The sequence below is a fragment of the Mobula birostris genome, chromosome 24 (genome assembly GCF_030028105.1).
Source record: "Mobula birostris isolate sMobBir1 chromosome 24, sMobBir1.hap1, whole genome shotgun sequence".
Lineage (NCBI taxonomy): Eukaryota > Metazoa > Chordata > Chondrichthyes > Myliobatiformes > Myliobatidae > Mobula > Mobula birostris.
This window is the reverse complement of record NC_092393.1, coordinates 51,638,009-51,653,516: the sequence shown is the minus strand read 5'-3', so window position 1 is coordinate 51,653,516 and position 15,508 is coordinate 51,638,009. Positions and strand designations below refer to the sequence as shown.

Sequence of the window (15,508 nt, the reverse complement as noted above, 5' to 3'; positions counted from 1 at the left end):
GCGGTCAAACTTTGAAACATTTCAGATACAAGGGAAGGGGAAAAGATGAACCTTTTGCACAAATCACAATAGGCCTGTGGGGAAATGTATTATAATTCAGGTTTCCTGATTTTGTTTTTGATCTGCATTAATAGCAAAAAGATCTGTTAGAAAAGCAGTCCCAGCTTCACAGGATCAAAATATGTACTTTTATTCAAGCCAAATCAGACTATCACACCTCAACTACAGAACATAGCACGAGAAATTATGCAGGATGTCTATTACATACTACTCTCTTCACCAAAGTAAGTTCAAAACTGTAATGAGTAAAAACACTGACATATTCAAGGTAATAGGCACAGAGGAACAGTATGCAATTTAGTGAAAGATCATGGCATATTGAGATTGAAATATGAATCGAGAGGGTCAAAATATCAAGAGATGACTGCATATGCCAACTTTAAGAACAAAGGGTGTTTTAAGTTTCTATTTCCTAATATAAGTGTAAATATTGGACAGTAATATAGTATCATTTTGAAGATGAGACTGGTTATAAAATTACTGGTAAGAAATTTAATTGTGCTTAGCTACTTACCACTTTCAGAAAGCAAATCTTTTTTTATATGTAAGCAGCGGTTCACAATACAATCATTTGGTCCATCCGACTTATAAATGGATTCATACACTAATCCATTGTCATTTACAACTGCATACTTATAAGGATGCACTTTTCCAATGATGTTTTTATGAGCGTAAAGGCATCCCTCAATGAAGTATCCATGTTCTCCTAAACTCCTGTTGATGCGAAGCAAAAATTTCAAAATAATTGGCCTAAATAAGCTATTAATGTAAACATAAACAAACCCTTTATTGGCGTTACAAGTATAAAACAGAAAGCAATAAAAGATTAGACTGCACAGAGCAAGTATCCAAATATTTAGGTGAGTGTGAGCATATGATAGAGACAAATTGCTCTTTTTGACCTTAGCGCTTAGTACTTTGAAATTAAGGCAGCAAATGTTTTGAAATATAGTTAATTTTTCTATATTTCAATTAAAAATAAATTATTGTGCTTTCTTAAATGGTTCAGTTATTGTAATTTATTTTTACTTTTCCAGTATCATCCATTTAATGTGTTAAGTATATCCTAGATCCAGTAATATCAATGCTCAGTGGCTGGTCAGAAAGATAATTTTTGGTCTACAAACCAGGACAACAGTGTGCATTGTTAAATGTGATATACAGTGGTGCTAGAAAATTTGTGAACCCTGTAGAATTTTCTCTATTTCTGCATAAATATGACCTAAAATGTGATCAGATCTTCACGCAAGAACTAAAACTAGATAAAGGGAAGACAATTTAATAAATAACACAAAAATATTATACTTGTTCATTTAAAAACACAAACACCAGGAAATCTGCAGATGCTGGAAATTCAAGCAACACACACAAAATGCTGGTGGAACGCAGCAGGCCAGGCAGCATCTATAGGAAGAGGTACAGTCGACGTTTCGGGCCAAGACCCTTCGTCAGGACTTGCTCATTTATTTGTTGAGAAAAATGATCCAATATTACATGTATTTGTTGGAAAATGTCTGCAACTTGGTGATCTGGTTAGCCTAACAATCAGTAATATAGACAATACAAGATTGGATGAAGGGTGTTGTAACATGGTGCCCAGAAATCATATATTTAAGCAAAGTCAATATGGTTTTATGAACAAGAAATTAATGTTTGACAGAGCTTGAAGATGTAACAAGCATTCCAAACAAATGGGTTTTCAGAAGGAATTTGATCAGATTTGGTATCTGAGGTTTGGAACAATGGGTCAGATGGAACTGACTGACAGAAACAGTTCAGCCAAATGTAAAAGTCTAACATTCACCATCCAGTTCAGACTTGGGACATGAACAGGCTGAGGAGCGAAACTAATAAGAACTGACACTACATTGAAAGGCATCACCAATTCTGAAAAAAGGTAAGGTGTCCTTGGTATTTCACTTTAAACTTGTTAATTAATTGCTGGCAGCCTTTTTTTTTTTAACTTAAGCTTCGTTTTACTCAACTGCTTCCTGCATTCCACAACTCTTTTAGTCTCTAACTTCCATACAAGCAAAGCCAAGTCTGAGATAAGCTGGTCAGAATCCAGTGCAGATGATGTGTTTCTCACCCAATGCACTTACCATTAAAACAAGCAATTAGGCATCCAGTGTACTAAGGAGAAAGGCTGAACATACTTTAACTCCACCCAGCAGTTGGCTAACATACAAATGGCAAATTTACTCATTTGTGGAACTGAGACCGGAATAGGTAAGTTGATTTAATATGTTTTAATTATCTGTCAGCATTTTAAAGTATATATTTATTTGCATTCCAAATATGAATAACATTTTTGCAACTATTTAGATTGCTTTTAACCATCTTTATCAAAGGCATTTAAAAACAGTACAAAAGCTTTAAACAGTAGTCTGTCAAAGGTAGACTAAATGCTCCAGAGATGTACACCACCTGAAACCTTCTTGCTACTCTTTTGACCATCCACTCTGGAAAGGTTAAGTCCCCGCAGGTAGGCAACATGAGCAAGTCTAGACAGCAATCAATTCTGAAAATCTACTTTGTGTTCCCTCTCACACTGAAACCCTCTCGCTGCCCCCCCCCCATGATCTCTGCTGTCCTTCGACTCTTTGAAAATGTGCTCACCCAGACCTGCTACCACAGCACAGGAGTTCACTGAACATCTATTTCATTATTTTAACAAGGACTGAGAAATAGTAAACCAACGAAACAGAGTTTGAGTCACCAGTTTGTGTTTGGAATGGCAGGTTACATTTGTGAAGTGCCTCAAGGATTATCAGCTGGGCCTCAGCATACTGCCAATATGTATCCCTGTAGATGCTTGCAAGTTTTGAACTTTATCACAAGCATATCCAATGTGGAAATCCCAAACTTGCTGACAGATCCAAAGATGGCTAACATATAACTATACTATTTTTTATACTTTATACTTTATTGTCGCCAAACAATTGATACTAGAGCAAACAATCATCACAGCAATATTTGATTCTGCTCTTCATGCTCCCTGGAGTACAAATTGATAGTAAATATTAAAAATTTAAATTATAAATCATAAATAGAAAAGGGAAAGTAAGGTAGGGCAAAAAAACCGAGGCGCAGGTCCGGATATTTGGAGGGTATGGCCCAGATCCAGGTCAGGATCCGTTCAGCAGTCTTATCACAGTTGGAAAGAAGCTGTTCCCAAATCTACTATGCCAAATTAATGAAATTCCACGTGAAAATCTGTTCATGAATCCTCTATCAGCCATTTCACTTCAAAAGAGAAGACTATAGCTGCGAGCACAGACGGTCAGAATTATGCCGTTTTAAAGTTCAAAGTATATTTATTATCAAAGTATGTATACTATATACAACCTTGAGATTCGTCTCTTTTACAGGCAGCCACAAAACAAAGAAACCAAATAAAACCCATTATAGAAGACCGTCAAACACCCAATTGTGCAGGAAAAGAAAATTAATTTATCTCTGAGATCAATTTTAATTCGAAATTATTTTACTTTTAATAGCTTTTAATATGTGAATTCATTTCTAATAGTTTTTTTGAATGTTTATGAAGATCAGTAACATTCTGAAGCGTTCTAAAGTCTTGATGGTTTGACAGATAACTAAGCTGTGAAGATGTGTTTTTTCCTCGCTGCTAAAGGCTTTCTCAGTACTTCCCAGCCAAGGCTAAGCAACAAGGTCACTGCAAAGCACTGTTGCTCTCGTAGCTCTAGGATACTCTTGTCTGGCAAATTTAACCCTTTCGTGTGAATCAGATAATGTGAGACAATCGAGTGTTGTGTATTCTGCACAACCACTGGCAATTAAATGGAAGACAATTTTCATGTTGATGTTTTTTCAGAAGCAATTCTTAGCTTCATCGATGATAACATAAGATCAAACATGACAAAAGCAGTTCTTTCAGTAGGGTTGAGTAATGCAAGGTTAAATATGCAAATATATTCTTCATTATTCTAACATTCGAGATAAATGCAAGCAAAAACAAAACATTGCTTGAAAACTTTTAACCAAATGTAAACTTACTTGGTTACAGTTACTTCACATACGTTTGTGTCCCAGTCTTCAGCAAGACTCCCAGATCTTATAAATACTTTATCTTTAACTGGATTGAAATTAAAATCCTTTGACAATATTGCATGGAAGTAAACAAAAACAGTTTCTTCAGGTTTTAAAGCTGTAGATTTGTAACTGTAGATTTAAAACATATTATTAAAACAAATACACAATGATCCTTGGGAAGTCTGAAATATGTGGTGTTTCATATTAGAATTATTTCACCTTTATACAATTTGCACTCCATTTATAACAGTATTTTAATACAAGAAATATAACTGATATTCTGTAAGAAAGTCAACTGTCTAAACTCTATTGGTCATATCTGTACCAAGTTTTCAGAGTGGTAAGCAACAGGCAAGACTAGAATTCTTTTAGCTGGGAACTGTCATATTTTAATGAACAAATAGCAGTTTCACATGATAAAGACAGAGGATGGCTATAACAACAAGTGAAGAAAAAGTGGAAGGACCTGTACTTCAAGAGGGAATGAAAGAAAGCAGATGTAACTAAACTGAACAAAAAGAGCTGATGAGATGCTGCTCACAATAAAGCAAGAATTAATAAATGAAGTGGGTCAGCTGTAGGCACACGTGTATAGAAAAATAAATTAGACAAAACTGCAAAGGCTGAAACACATGAGAGAAAAGAAATGGGTAGCCAAGAAGGAAAATTATAAGAGAAAAAACAAAGTGCAGAAATTTCCCTCATATGCTTTCTACCGACAAATGTATAATCACACTAACACAACCCGACTTTAAAAACGTCTACTAATCAAACTTCAAGACAACAGTATTCAATTATTCAGCCAGCTAAAGCCTAGCAAACTTAGTAACTGAATCTCTCTCATGACTTCAAATACATGATATCTCATTTGTGTTTTCCCCACCTTGGTTCAGAAGGCTTTTCTTTTGATTGTTTTTCTTGTTGCTGTTTTTCCTTCCTGCTTAATGGTTTTTTATCTTCATCAGCACTTTTGTTGCTTGCTGTTGAGGCAGTCAATTCACTGTTACTTTTCTGTTCTGGGCTTTCCAATGGATTTTCAGCCCGTTTTTGTCCCAGTGTCTTGGAATCATGCCCCAGTCCTTTCTTCTCACTCTTCTGAATGGGATTTTTTTTATCATCTGTTCTTGAATATCCACCCTAGGGGGCACCAAAGACAAGAAAAGTAACTTGAAAATCTCTGCCTTCAATGTTTTCAAACTTACATTTTACTTTTTATTTGTTATTTAGAGATGCAGTGCAGAACAGGCCCTTCCGGCCCAATGAGCTGTGCCACCCAGCACCCCACCAATGTAACACTAGCCTAATCACAGGATAATTTACAATGACCAATTAACCTCCTAACTGGTACGTCTTTCAACTGTGGGAGGAAACCAAAGCACCCAAAGTAAACCCACGCAGTCTCAGACAGGAAGTACAAACTCCTTACAGACAGTACCAGAATGGAGATCTGAACTCCAATGCCACAAACTGTAATTGTGTCACACTAAATGCTATGCCACCTTTTTATACTGTAATCAGTTGCTTTATCTGTCCGTAACTTGAGCTTCCGAAGGTAAATTGGTTTATTATTGCCATAGAGTACAGTGAACATATTTGTTTCAATTATATGTTTTGCGTGTCATCCATACAGATCATTTCATTACAATGAGGCAGTAAAGGGGAAAATAACAGAATGCAGAATAAAGTGTTAGAGTTTCAGAGAAAATGCAGTGCAGGCAGACAATTAAGGTGCAAGGATATAACAGAGTAGATTGCGAGGTCAAGAGTTAATCTCACCATACTATCAGAATCAATTTTAATATAACTGGCATATGCTATGAAATTTGAATAGCAGTACATTGCAATACACAATTATAAAAACATGAATTATGATTAAAAAAATATACATAAAAACTTAAATACTGTAAGAAATGCAAAAGAGAGCAAAAAGTCTGAGGGAGAGTTCCTTAATCATTCAGAAATCTGATGGCAGATAGGAAGAAGCTGTTCCTGAAACAGTGAATGTGTGTCTTCAAGCTCCTGTACCTCCTCCTTGATGGTAGTAATGAGAAGAGGGCATGTCCTGAGTGATGGGGGTCCTTAATTATGGATGCCACCTTCTTTGAGGTATCATCTTTTAAAGGTATCCTCAATGCTGAGGAAGCAGGTACCCATAATGGAGCCAGCTGAGTTTACAACTTTGTGCAGCTTTTTCTAATCTTGTCCAGTGGCCCCTCAATGCCAGACGGTGATGCAATCAGTTAGAATGGTACATCTGTAGAAATTTGTGAGAATCTTTGGTGATATTCCAAGTCTCCACAAACTCTTAATGAAATATAGTTGCTGTCGTGCCTTCATTGAAATTGCTTCAATATGTTGGACCCAGGATAAATCTTCAGAGACGTTGATACCCACAAACTTGAAACTCTTCACCCCTTCCATGGCAGATCTCTAGATGTGGACTGAGGTGTTCAATCAATTTTTCCTTCCAGAAGTCCATAGTCAATTCCTTGGGTTTATGAGGTTGAGTGCAAGTTCATTGTTGCAACACTACTCAACCAGCTGACCAATCTCGATCCTGTACACCTCCTCATCACCATCTGAAATTCTGGCAACAATAGTTGTGTCATCTAATTTCCTGTTGCTGTACCTAGCCGCACAGTCATGGGTGTAGAGATAGTAGAGCAGTGGGTCAAGTTTGCATCCTTGAGATGCACCAGTGTTGACTGTCAGCGAGGAGATGTTATTTCTGATCTGCATTGACTGTGGCCTCCCGATGAGAAGTCACAGATCCAGAGAGGGGCACAGAGGCCAAGGTTTTGTAGCTTGCTGATTAGATCTGAGGGTCGTCGTCGTGGCTATCCCTCGAGGTCGAAGATGATGGTCTTCGTTCTGCTGATCTAATTATGGGCTCTCAAGTGGCTTATGAGTCCAATCTTGGCTTTGAAAGTTCTTCCGCATTCAGGACAAGTAGTTCCAGATGGCAGATCGGGCTTTGGTTGTTGCTGCCTCTCTTTCCATTTTCTTCTCTTTTCTTCTAATTCTGCATATCTGTTGGCTTCAAAAGTTGCTGTTCCTTCTCGGATGACGGCTTGCCAGAGTTTCCTGTCCTTGGCATTGGTTTCCCAATTGTTGATGTCGATGTTACATTTCTTCATGTTGGCTCTTAAGATGTCTTTGAATCTCTTCTGTCGTCTGCCTCTTTTACATATGCCTTCTTTAAGCTGGGAGTAGAAGATTTGTTTCAGCAGACATTCGTCTTTCATGATCGTGTTGAATGCTGAGCTGTAATTAATAACAGCAGCTTGATGTAGGTATTGCCAGGGAATCATTCAATATTTCTGTAGCAACATGATAGAAATTGTCCATGAACCTGATGGACAGGCATTTGTATCTTCTGCTCGATGGAGGTGGGACAGGGCAGGGAGATAAGAGAGTGCCTCGGGTAGGTGGGGTCTGTTGGCTGCTTTATCAAGGCAGCAAAAAGTGTAGACAGAGTCCATGGAGGGGAACCTGGTTTCTGTGGAGCAAGTTAGAACTTTTTTCATTGTGCATAGGAGAATGAGGGGTGATCTTATAAAGTGTAGACTTTTGAAGGGCATAGAGAGGGTAATTGAGCAGACTTTGTGATATCAAGAAACAGAGCAGAGGTTTCAGGTGAGAAGTGGGAGATTTGATACGAACCTGAGGTGCAACATTATGATGCACTGGGGGTCAGTACATGGAACAAGCTGTCAGAGAAAGAGGTTGAGGCAGGTAGATTAACATTTAAAAGGCACTTGGATAGGTAAATGGATGGGAAAGGTTTAAAGAGATATGAGCCAAAAGTGGGCAAGTGGAACTAGCTTAGATGTGAATCTAGATTACATGAAACAACTGGGTCAAAGGGCCCATTTTCATTGTACATCACTATGCGCTGAGTTATGTCTATAACTCTGTAGTTTCACGCAGTGTCCATCCAAGCAGTTGCCACATCAAGCCATGATGTATCCAGAAAGGATGCCTTCTATGGTGCACTGTTAAAAATTGGTGAGGATGAAAGGGCATATACAAAATTCTTTCAGCTTTCTGAGGAATAATATTTTCCAAGATGGAGCACCTCGCAATAATATCAGTCATTATCCATGCTGAATTCCTTGAGCAATGAATAAACTACTGTAGGAACTCAGTAGATGGAGTAATATCTGTGTGTGGGGGGGGGGTACTGTTGACGTTTTGAATCAAGAAAGCATCAATTAGGTCTGAGAGTAAAGAGAGAAGATATACAGTATAAAGAGGAGGGAGAGAGCAAAGGCGGGCTCGTAGTGATAGACGGACTGAATGTAAAGGATGATGGGCAAAGGGAACAGGTTGTGGGGGGGGAGAAGTGGAATTTGAAGAACGAGGCAAATAGGAAAGAGGAGGGAGCTGGAGCTGGGTGGCAGGAGTTAAAGGTAGCACAATCTTACATGAGGAAAACATTAGCTTCACTAGAGGGTTCTTAAACAGAAACCACCAAACACAGCAATGACATGCAATATTCCAGTTAAGGTCTGACCAAGGTTTTATAAAGTTAGAGTAATATCTCCCCATTTCTGTATTCAATGTTCCAACTAGAGGGCCTGCATGCCATATTCATTTCTAACCATGTTAACCATTTTTGTTGTCACTAAAGGATCTATTCCAAGAGCTATTTGTTCCTCTACACTCCTTAAGGACCTACCATTCATAGTGTATGTCCCAGCCTCATTAGTGGTCCCAAAATGCACCACCTGGCATTTGTCTGAATTAAAGCACCATCTGCTGCTTTACAGCCCTGTTCTCCAACACATCAATATTTCTCTGCAACCTATGACTATCTTCTATACCCTCAACAATTCCACCAATCGTTATGTCATCCATGAATTTACTGATCATGCCTGTCACATATCCACAACCAAATCCGAGTAATTCACGTACATTACAAACAGCAAGGGTGCTAGCAGGAATGGGAGCAGCATGAATCACAGGCATCCAACCCTTTACCATTACTTCTCCTGTTGCCAACACGTGGGTTGAAATTATTCTACTGTTAAACAAGTCACACCTAGAATGTTGTTAGGGGAGAGTACATTTTCCTTCATTGTTAGGTAACTGCTGCTGGTCAGCCAATTAACATCAAAAAGGTAAATCTGGGATCTGCTGGGGAAGTATTCAAATAACAGAACAGTACAAGGACAGGCCCCACAGTCCACAATGTTGCGCTGAACCAATTAAATTAGTAGTCAAATGGCTAACGAAACTGCTCTTTTGCCTACACAATGTTCATATCCTTCCATTTCCATCATATTCATGCGTCTATCTAAACGTCTCTTAAAAGTCTCTAATAGTTCTGCCTCTACCACCACCTCAGACAGCGCATTCCAGACACCCACCATTATGTAAAAACTTGCCCCTCACATTTCTTTGAATTTACCCCTCATGATAAACGCATGCCTTCTGCTATTAGACATTTTAAACCTTGAAAAAAGATACGATCTGCCTATTCTACAGTATCTTTGCCTCTTATAATCATATAAACACCTATTAGATTACCAGCCCAGCCTCCACAGCTCCAGAGAAAACAACATAAATTTGTCCAGCCTCTCTTTATAACACATGCCCTCTAATCCAGGCAACATCCTAGTAAATCTCTTCTGTATCTTCTCCAAAGCCTCAACATCCTATCTATAATGAGCAACCAGAACTATATACCATACTCCAGATGCAGCCTAACTAGAGCTTTACAAAGCTCGAATATAACTTCCTGACTTTTGAACTCAGTGTCTCAATGAATAAAGTCAAGCCAGCCGAATGTCTTCTTAATCACCCTAACAACCTGTATAGCCACTTTCAGGGAACTATGAGCAGGGACATCAAGATCCTTCTGCTGTTAATACTGTACTTTCACCATGCATTTGACTAACCAAGGTGTAATAGTTCACATTTGGCCCGGTTAAACTCCATCTGCCATTTCTTTACCCATATCAGCAACTGATCTATATCCTGTTGTATTCTTTGCCAGTCTTCTATGTTATTCACAACACCACTAATTATCATACAGTGCCTGGAAAAAGTATTCACAACCCCCACCCCCTTGGAAGTTTTCATGTTTTGTTCTTTTACAACATTGAATCTCAGTGGATTAATTTGGCTTTTTTGATACTGATCAACAGAAAATACTCTTTCATGTCAAAATGAAAACAGATCTCTACAAAGTGACCTAAATTAATTACAAATATAAAACACAAAATAATTGATTCCATAAATATTCACCCGCTTCAAGTCAGTATTTTGTAGATGTCACCAATTATAGCCTTGAGTCTGTGTGGATAGGTCTCTTATCAACTTTGCACATCTGGACACTGCAATTTTCCCCCATTCTTCTTTACAAAGCTGCTCAAGCTCAGTCAGACTGCATGGGGATCATGAGTGAACAGCCCTTTTCAAGTCTAGCCACAAATTCGAAATTGGGAATTGAGGCCTGGACTCTGACTTGGCCACTCCAGGACATTAACTTTTGTTGTTTTTAAGCATTCCTAGGTAGCTTTGATTTTACGCTTGGGTCATTGTCTTGCTGGAAAACAAATCTTCTCCCAAGGGGCAGTTCTCTTGCAGACTGCATCAGGCTTTCCTCTGATTTCCCAGTATTTAACTGCATTCATCTTATCCTCTACATTCACAAGCCTCCAGGGCCTGTTGCAGTTTAGTATCCCCACAGCATGATGCAGCCACCACTATGCTTCACGGTAGGAATGGTGTGTTTTTGATGAAGCATGGTGTTTGGCTTACACCGAACCTAGTGATGGCCAAAAAGTTCAATTTTGGTTCCATCAGACCATAGAACCTTCTTTCAGCTGACTTCAGAGTGTCCCACAAGCCTTTTGGCAAACTCTAGCCAAGATTTCATGTGAGTTCCCCCCCCCCCACCCCCAACAGTGGCTTTCTCTTCACCACTCTCCCATAAAGCTACACCTGGGCAACAGTTGTTGTATGCACAGTCTCTCCCCATCTCAGCCACTGAAGCTTGAAACTCCCCAAAGTTGTCATAGGTCTCTTGGTGGCCTCCCTCACTAGACCCTTCTTGCAGTCACTTAGTTTTTGAGGACGGCCTGTTCCTGACAGATTTAGAGCTGTGCCATATTCTTTCCATTTCTTGATGATTGAATTATCTGTACTCCAAGGGATATTCAGTGACTTGGAAATTTTCTTGTATCTATCTGACTTGTGCTTTTCAATAACATTTTCGTGCAGTTGCTTGGAGTGTTCTTTTGTCTTCATGGTGTAGTTTTTGCCAGGGTACTATTTCACCAGCAGTTAGACCCTCCAGATACAGATGTATTTTTACTACAATCAATTGAAACATCTTGACTGCATGCAGGTCTCCAAAAACAGATCTCCATTTAACTAATTATGTGACTTCTAAAACCAATTGGCTGCACCAGTGATGATCTGGTGTGTCCCATTAGAAGGGGGTGAATACTTAATTATTTTGCATTTTAATTTGTAATTAATTTAGATCACCTTGTAAAGACCTGTTTTCACTTTGAGATGAAAGAGTCCTTTTCTGTTGATCAGTGTCAAAAAAGCCAAATTTAATCTATTGTGATTCAATGATGTAAAATAAAATATGAAAACTTCCAAGGGGTGTGAATACTTTTTATAGGCATTGTATCATCTGCAAATTCCGACAATGCTAAAGACTAGAAAGCATTGCTTTCAATTCCTGATCTGTGGCTGATCCTAACTGGCAAGACATTTGGGATAAGCTCTAATAAACTAAGGTGAGAACTTTTATTATCTATTGGGCTATACAATGAGAAGAGTGGATTTGGCTATAAATAACCTGTTAACATTAATTAACTAACATGTTTTATATTCTTGTGTTATATTAGTAAAATTACCCTCCTGTGTGAATAGTAGGTGATAGAGCAAAATACAACCAGCATTCCCAGAGCATGCCTCACCAAAAATATGAAAATATATTCTTAATATAATTACTTTTCCCCAATGAGACATCTAGACAGTTGAAAATTAAGACATTGTAGAATATTGTTCTAATTTTTTTTACTTTACGTATTTTACAATAATTTTACATTACTGTTAATGTTTTTAAATGGCACCATTTTTAAAAGTACTATTGTGATTAAAAAAAAACAATTTATAAATACATGTTATAACCTTCAGTGGAATGGTTTCTTCCTTCTCCAGCTCCCGTTGACTGGGAGACTTTTTGTCACTGGTTCCTGTGTTGCTGTGTTCTGTTTTACTATTAGCTTCTGATTTGCCTAAATTGCCTTTCTTTACAGATTTAATCTCATCGTTGCCACTCCTCTGTTTTTCTGTGGCTAAAATTCTATCTCCCAATGATTTGGTTGGTTTGTTCTTACAAGGGTCAGGCACTAGATTCTCTACAGTAGCTCTGGCACCATGATCTTTGTTCTCAGCAGGTATGATGTCACTTTTGGGTGGTACTAAGCTTTGTTTTGCACCATCTTTGACTGGAGTGTAATTATCTGGCACTTTATCCTTTTGTGTTGATTTGGGATAGGGTCCATCACCCATAGCACCCATATCAGCATTTTCACTGGTAGATTTTAGGTCACTGGTCCCATCATCAGTGACAGCAGAAAAAACATTACTTTCATTTCCAAATTTGAGTTGCACTAATTTTGTGTCTGTATGATCACTTTCCAAATACAACTGGTCATGCTCAGAAGCAGAAGTAGTTTCTTTACATGTATCAGCTGCACTCTGTTCCTTCCGTCTCCGTTTTTTCTGTTTTTGAAAGAAAAACAACATTCAGAACATATCAGTGGTAGCAAACAGTATAGTTAGTGTCCTAGATTTTAAAACTCCACACACCTCCTCCCCCAACCATCCATCACTCAGCTGCAAAAATTAAAACTTTTCTAATAATATTATTGATTAGAAAGCTACACAAATTAAACAGTGTAAAATATTTGTATTCAGTCCATCTTTGATGGCACCGTTACGCAAACATGCTATCTGAATATATTGTGAACAATTTTCCATTTTGCTCCATTTCTTTGTTTCACTGCACTTCAATTTCAACTTCATTGAAAATATTCAAGAAATCAGATGTTTGTTCTACTAATTTGGACAAGTTTGTGTGAATAATCTATCACAGAAGATACTGTGCTCATAGCTTCTGTCCAATTGCAACTTACTTGAAAGAAATGAGAGTTTGAATACATCATAAGCACTTACCCATCAATGTTGCTAAGGAAAAGACGGACAAGATATTGTTGAATTCTAAACATCAAAGATTATTCTTTCCTAATTTCAAATTTAAAGTAAATTTATTATCAAAGTACATATGATACCATATACTACCTTGAGATTTACTTTCTTGTAGGCATTTACAGGAAGAAAAAAAATTGTCCTTCTGCTTTATCTATATACTACTAAAACGCTCATGCTCTGTTTGTGACCTCCAATGAGTGCAAACAGTGCATTACAGCGGCACTTTTTTTGGCTAAGTCAAATTAAAATGCGCTAATTTAGAGAATGCAAACTTCAGGGTTATATATTCATATAAAATTGCTCATTCGCCAAAAATCAACAGGCTGCCTTTCACCCAAAACCAGATCGGCCATCATGGAAATCGGGACGCGACAGCCCGACGCATGCACACGGCTAGCCTCAGCAATGACACCTACCAGAGCAAAAGGGCAGGGCAGCTCTATTTCAAGGGGTCACATTCTGCTGATCACCATCAGCAAGTGCAGGATTGGGACAGATCTAACTGCCACCCATCAATAGAGAGATAATTAAATCTTATTGTAATGACGTACATCAAGACACCCATAAAACCCTTTGCTGCAGTCAATGGACAGTGGCGACTATATCATGTCCATTTAGGAGAGCGCCAACCACATCATCAAGAATAATCAGCATCCTTTGGTGTTACTGCTTCGTATCTTCTATCCAGCAATAGGGTAAAAAAAAAAGCTTAATTATGCCATGTGGAAAGGGAATGGGGACATTATGGTCAAGAGATGACGCCAAACGTCGGGAAGTGGCAAGGAGAGGGAGAGAACAAGAATCAGATGAGGCCAGGGCTGCACGACTCCAGGATCAAAGATTCAGGACAAAAAAAAAATGAGATAGATGAGGAGAGGCATGCACATCTCCAGGATCAGAGACAAGCAACAAACAGAAGAGCTGAAGAGATGGGGATGAAAGGACTGCACGTCTCCAGAATGACAAAAACAGGCACAGGAGGAGAGAGGAAGAGACAAAGGAGCTGAGAAATGCACATCTCCAGGATCAGAGAAAAAGAACAAACAGAAGAGACAGACAGAGGATGACAGGATTGCATGTCTCCAGAATGACAACGAGAGGCACAAGGGTAGAAGATAAACCAGAAATGCCATCAAAAGTGTCCTTCATTAAATGAGGAGCTATATTTGCTTTGCTACGCGTCATTCTTTAATAAACTGAGGTTTTCTACTTCAGTTTCCAAAGCAAAGCAATACCAATAGCATTCAGGAAAATTTAATGTTCATTCTGGTCCCATCAGACTGCACTACTCTTCTCTCAAAGGGTACCCCAATGGGTCACCCCATTGTCTAGTCATAAATAGAAATTTAGTCATCTAAATTTTCAAATGAATAATACCATTTTAATTCCCTTTGTTAAATCTGGGCATTGAAGGAAAGGTCAGCAATACTCTCATCCTAACTGCCTTTAATTTGCTAGGTCATTTAAGAGCCTGCAATCACATATAGAGCAGTCCGTGCAAAGACAGAAATCTCCTTCAATAAAGGGCATCAATGAATCAGATAGAGACAATACAATAGTTTTATTCTGGTTCTTCCAGGAGCGACCTGGATCACCTTCAAGTAGCAAAGACAACGTGGTTCCTCGCTGATTTTGCCACTGAAGCAAAATCTCTCTTTTTAAATGGTGAGTGAGAGCCTGTCGGTCCTCTAGTCAAGGGGTTTGGAGAAGCAATACAGAAGATTGTAACATTGGAACAGCGAGCTGTTGGCCTCCGCTCTTCTTGTTTGCAGGAGCGATCCTTCACTCCCTTGCTGATGAGAAAGAACCTGTCTGGGATTCAGAACTGCTGGCGTATGGACTATAGTTTATGATGGACTCTAGATTAAAGTCTTTTTGAGGGCTGTGTTTTGTTATTGTTTGCATGACAGGGTTGTAGGAGGTTGGGGCTTCTGCTGGTGCAAGAGGGAGGAGGATCAATGCTTCTGCTGCAGCTTGGGGATGGGGGTTTCTTGTTTCATGGATGTCTCTGAAGAGTAAAAATTTCAGGTTATATCCTATATACATTCTCTGATATTAAATCGAACCATTTGACCATTAGACTTTATTAATTCCACAGTACCATGGTAGAATGTGATCTCTAATCTATGGATGTGAACTAATCCAGGCT

General features: G+C 38.6%; 1 protein-coding gene across 2 annotated transcripts in view; it reads right to left on the bottom strand.

Annotated features, from left to right (window-relative positions):
* The window catches only part of LOC140187150 (E3 ubiquitin-protein ligase rnf213-alpha-like), a 225,481-nt gene that overhangs the window by 197,045 nt on the left and 12,928 nt on the right, over nt 1-15,508 (bottom strand). For both annotated transcript variants that reach the window (XM_072242138.1, XM_072242139.1), the window contains exons 3-6: nt 12,274-12,870; nt 5,000-5,253; nt 4,081-4,245; nt 575-774 (exon numbers count right to left, since the gene is read on the bottom strand). In XM_072242138.1, coding sequence (XP_072098239.1) covers nt 575-774; nt 4,081-4,245; nt 5,000-5,253; nt 12,274-12,870 — 1,216 coding nt within the window. The remainder of the gene's footprint in view (nt 1-574; nt 775-4,080; nt 4,246-4,999; nt 5,254-12,273; nt 12,871-15,508) is intronic.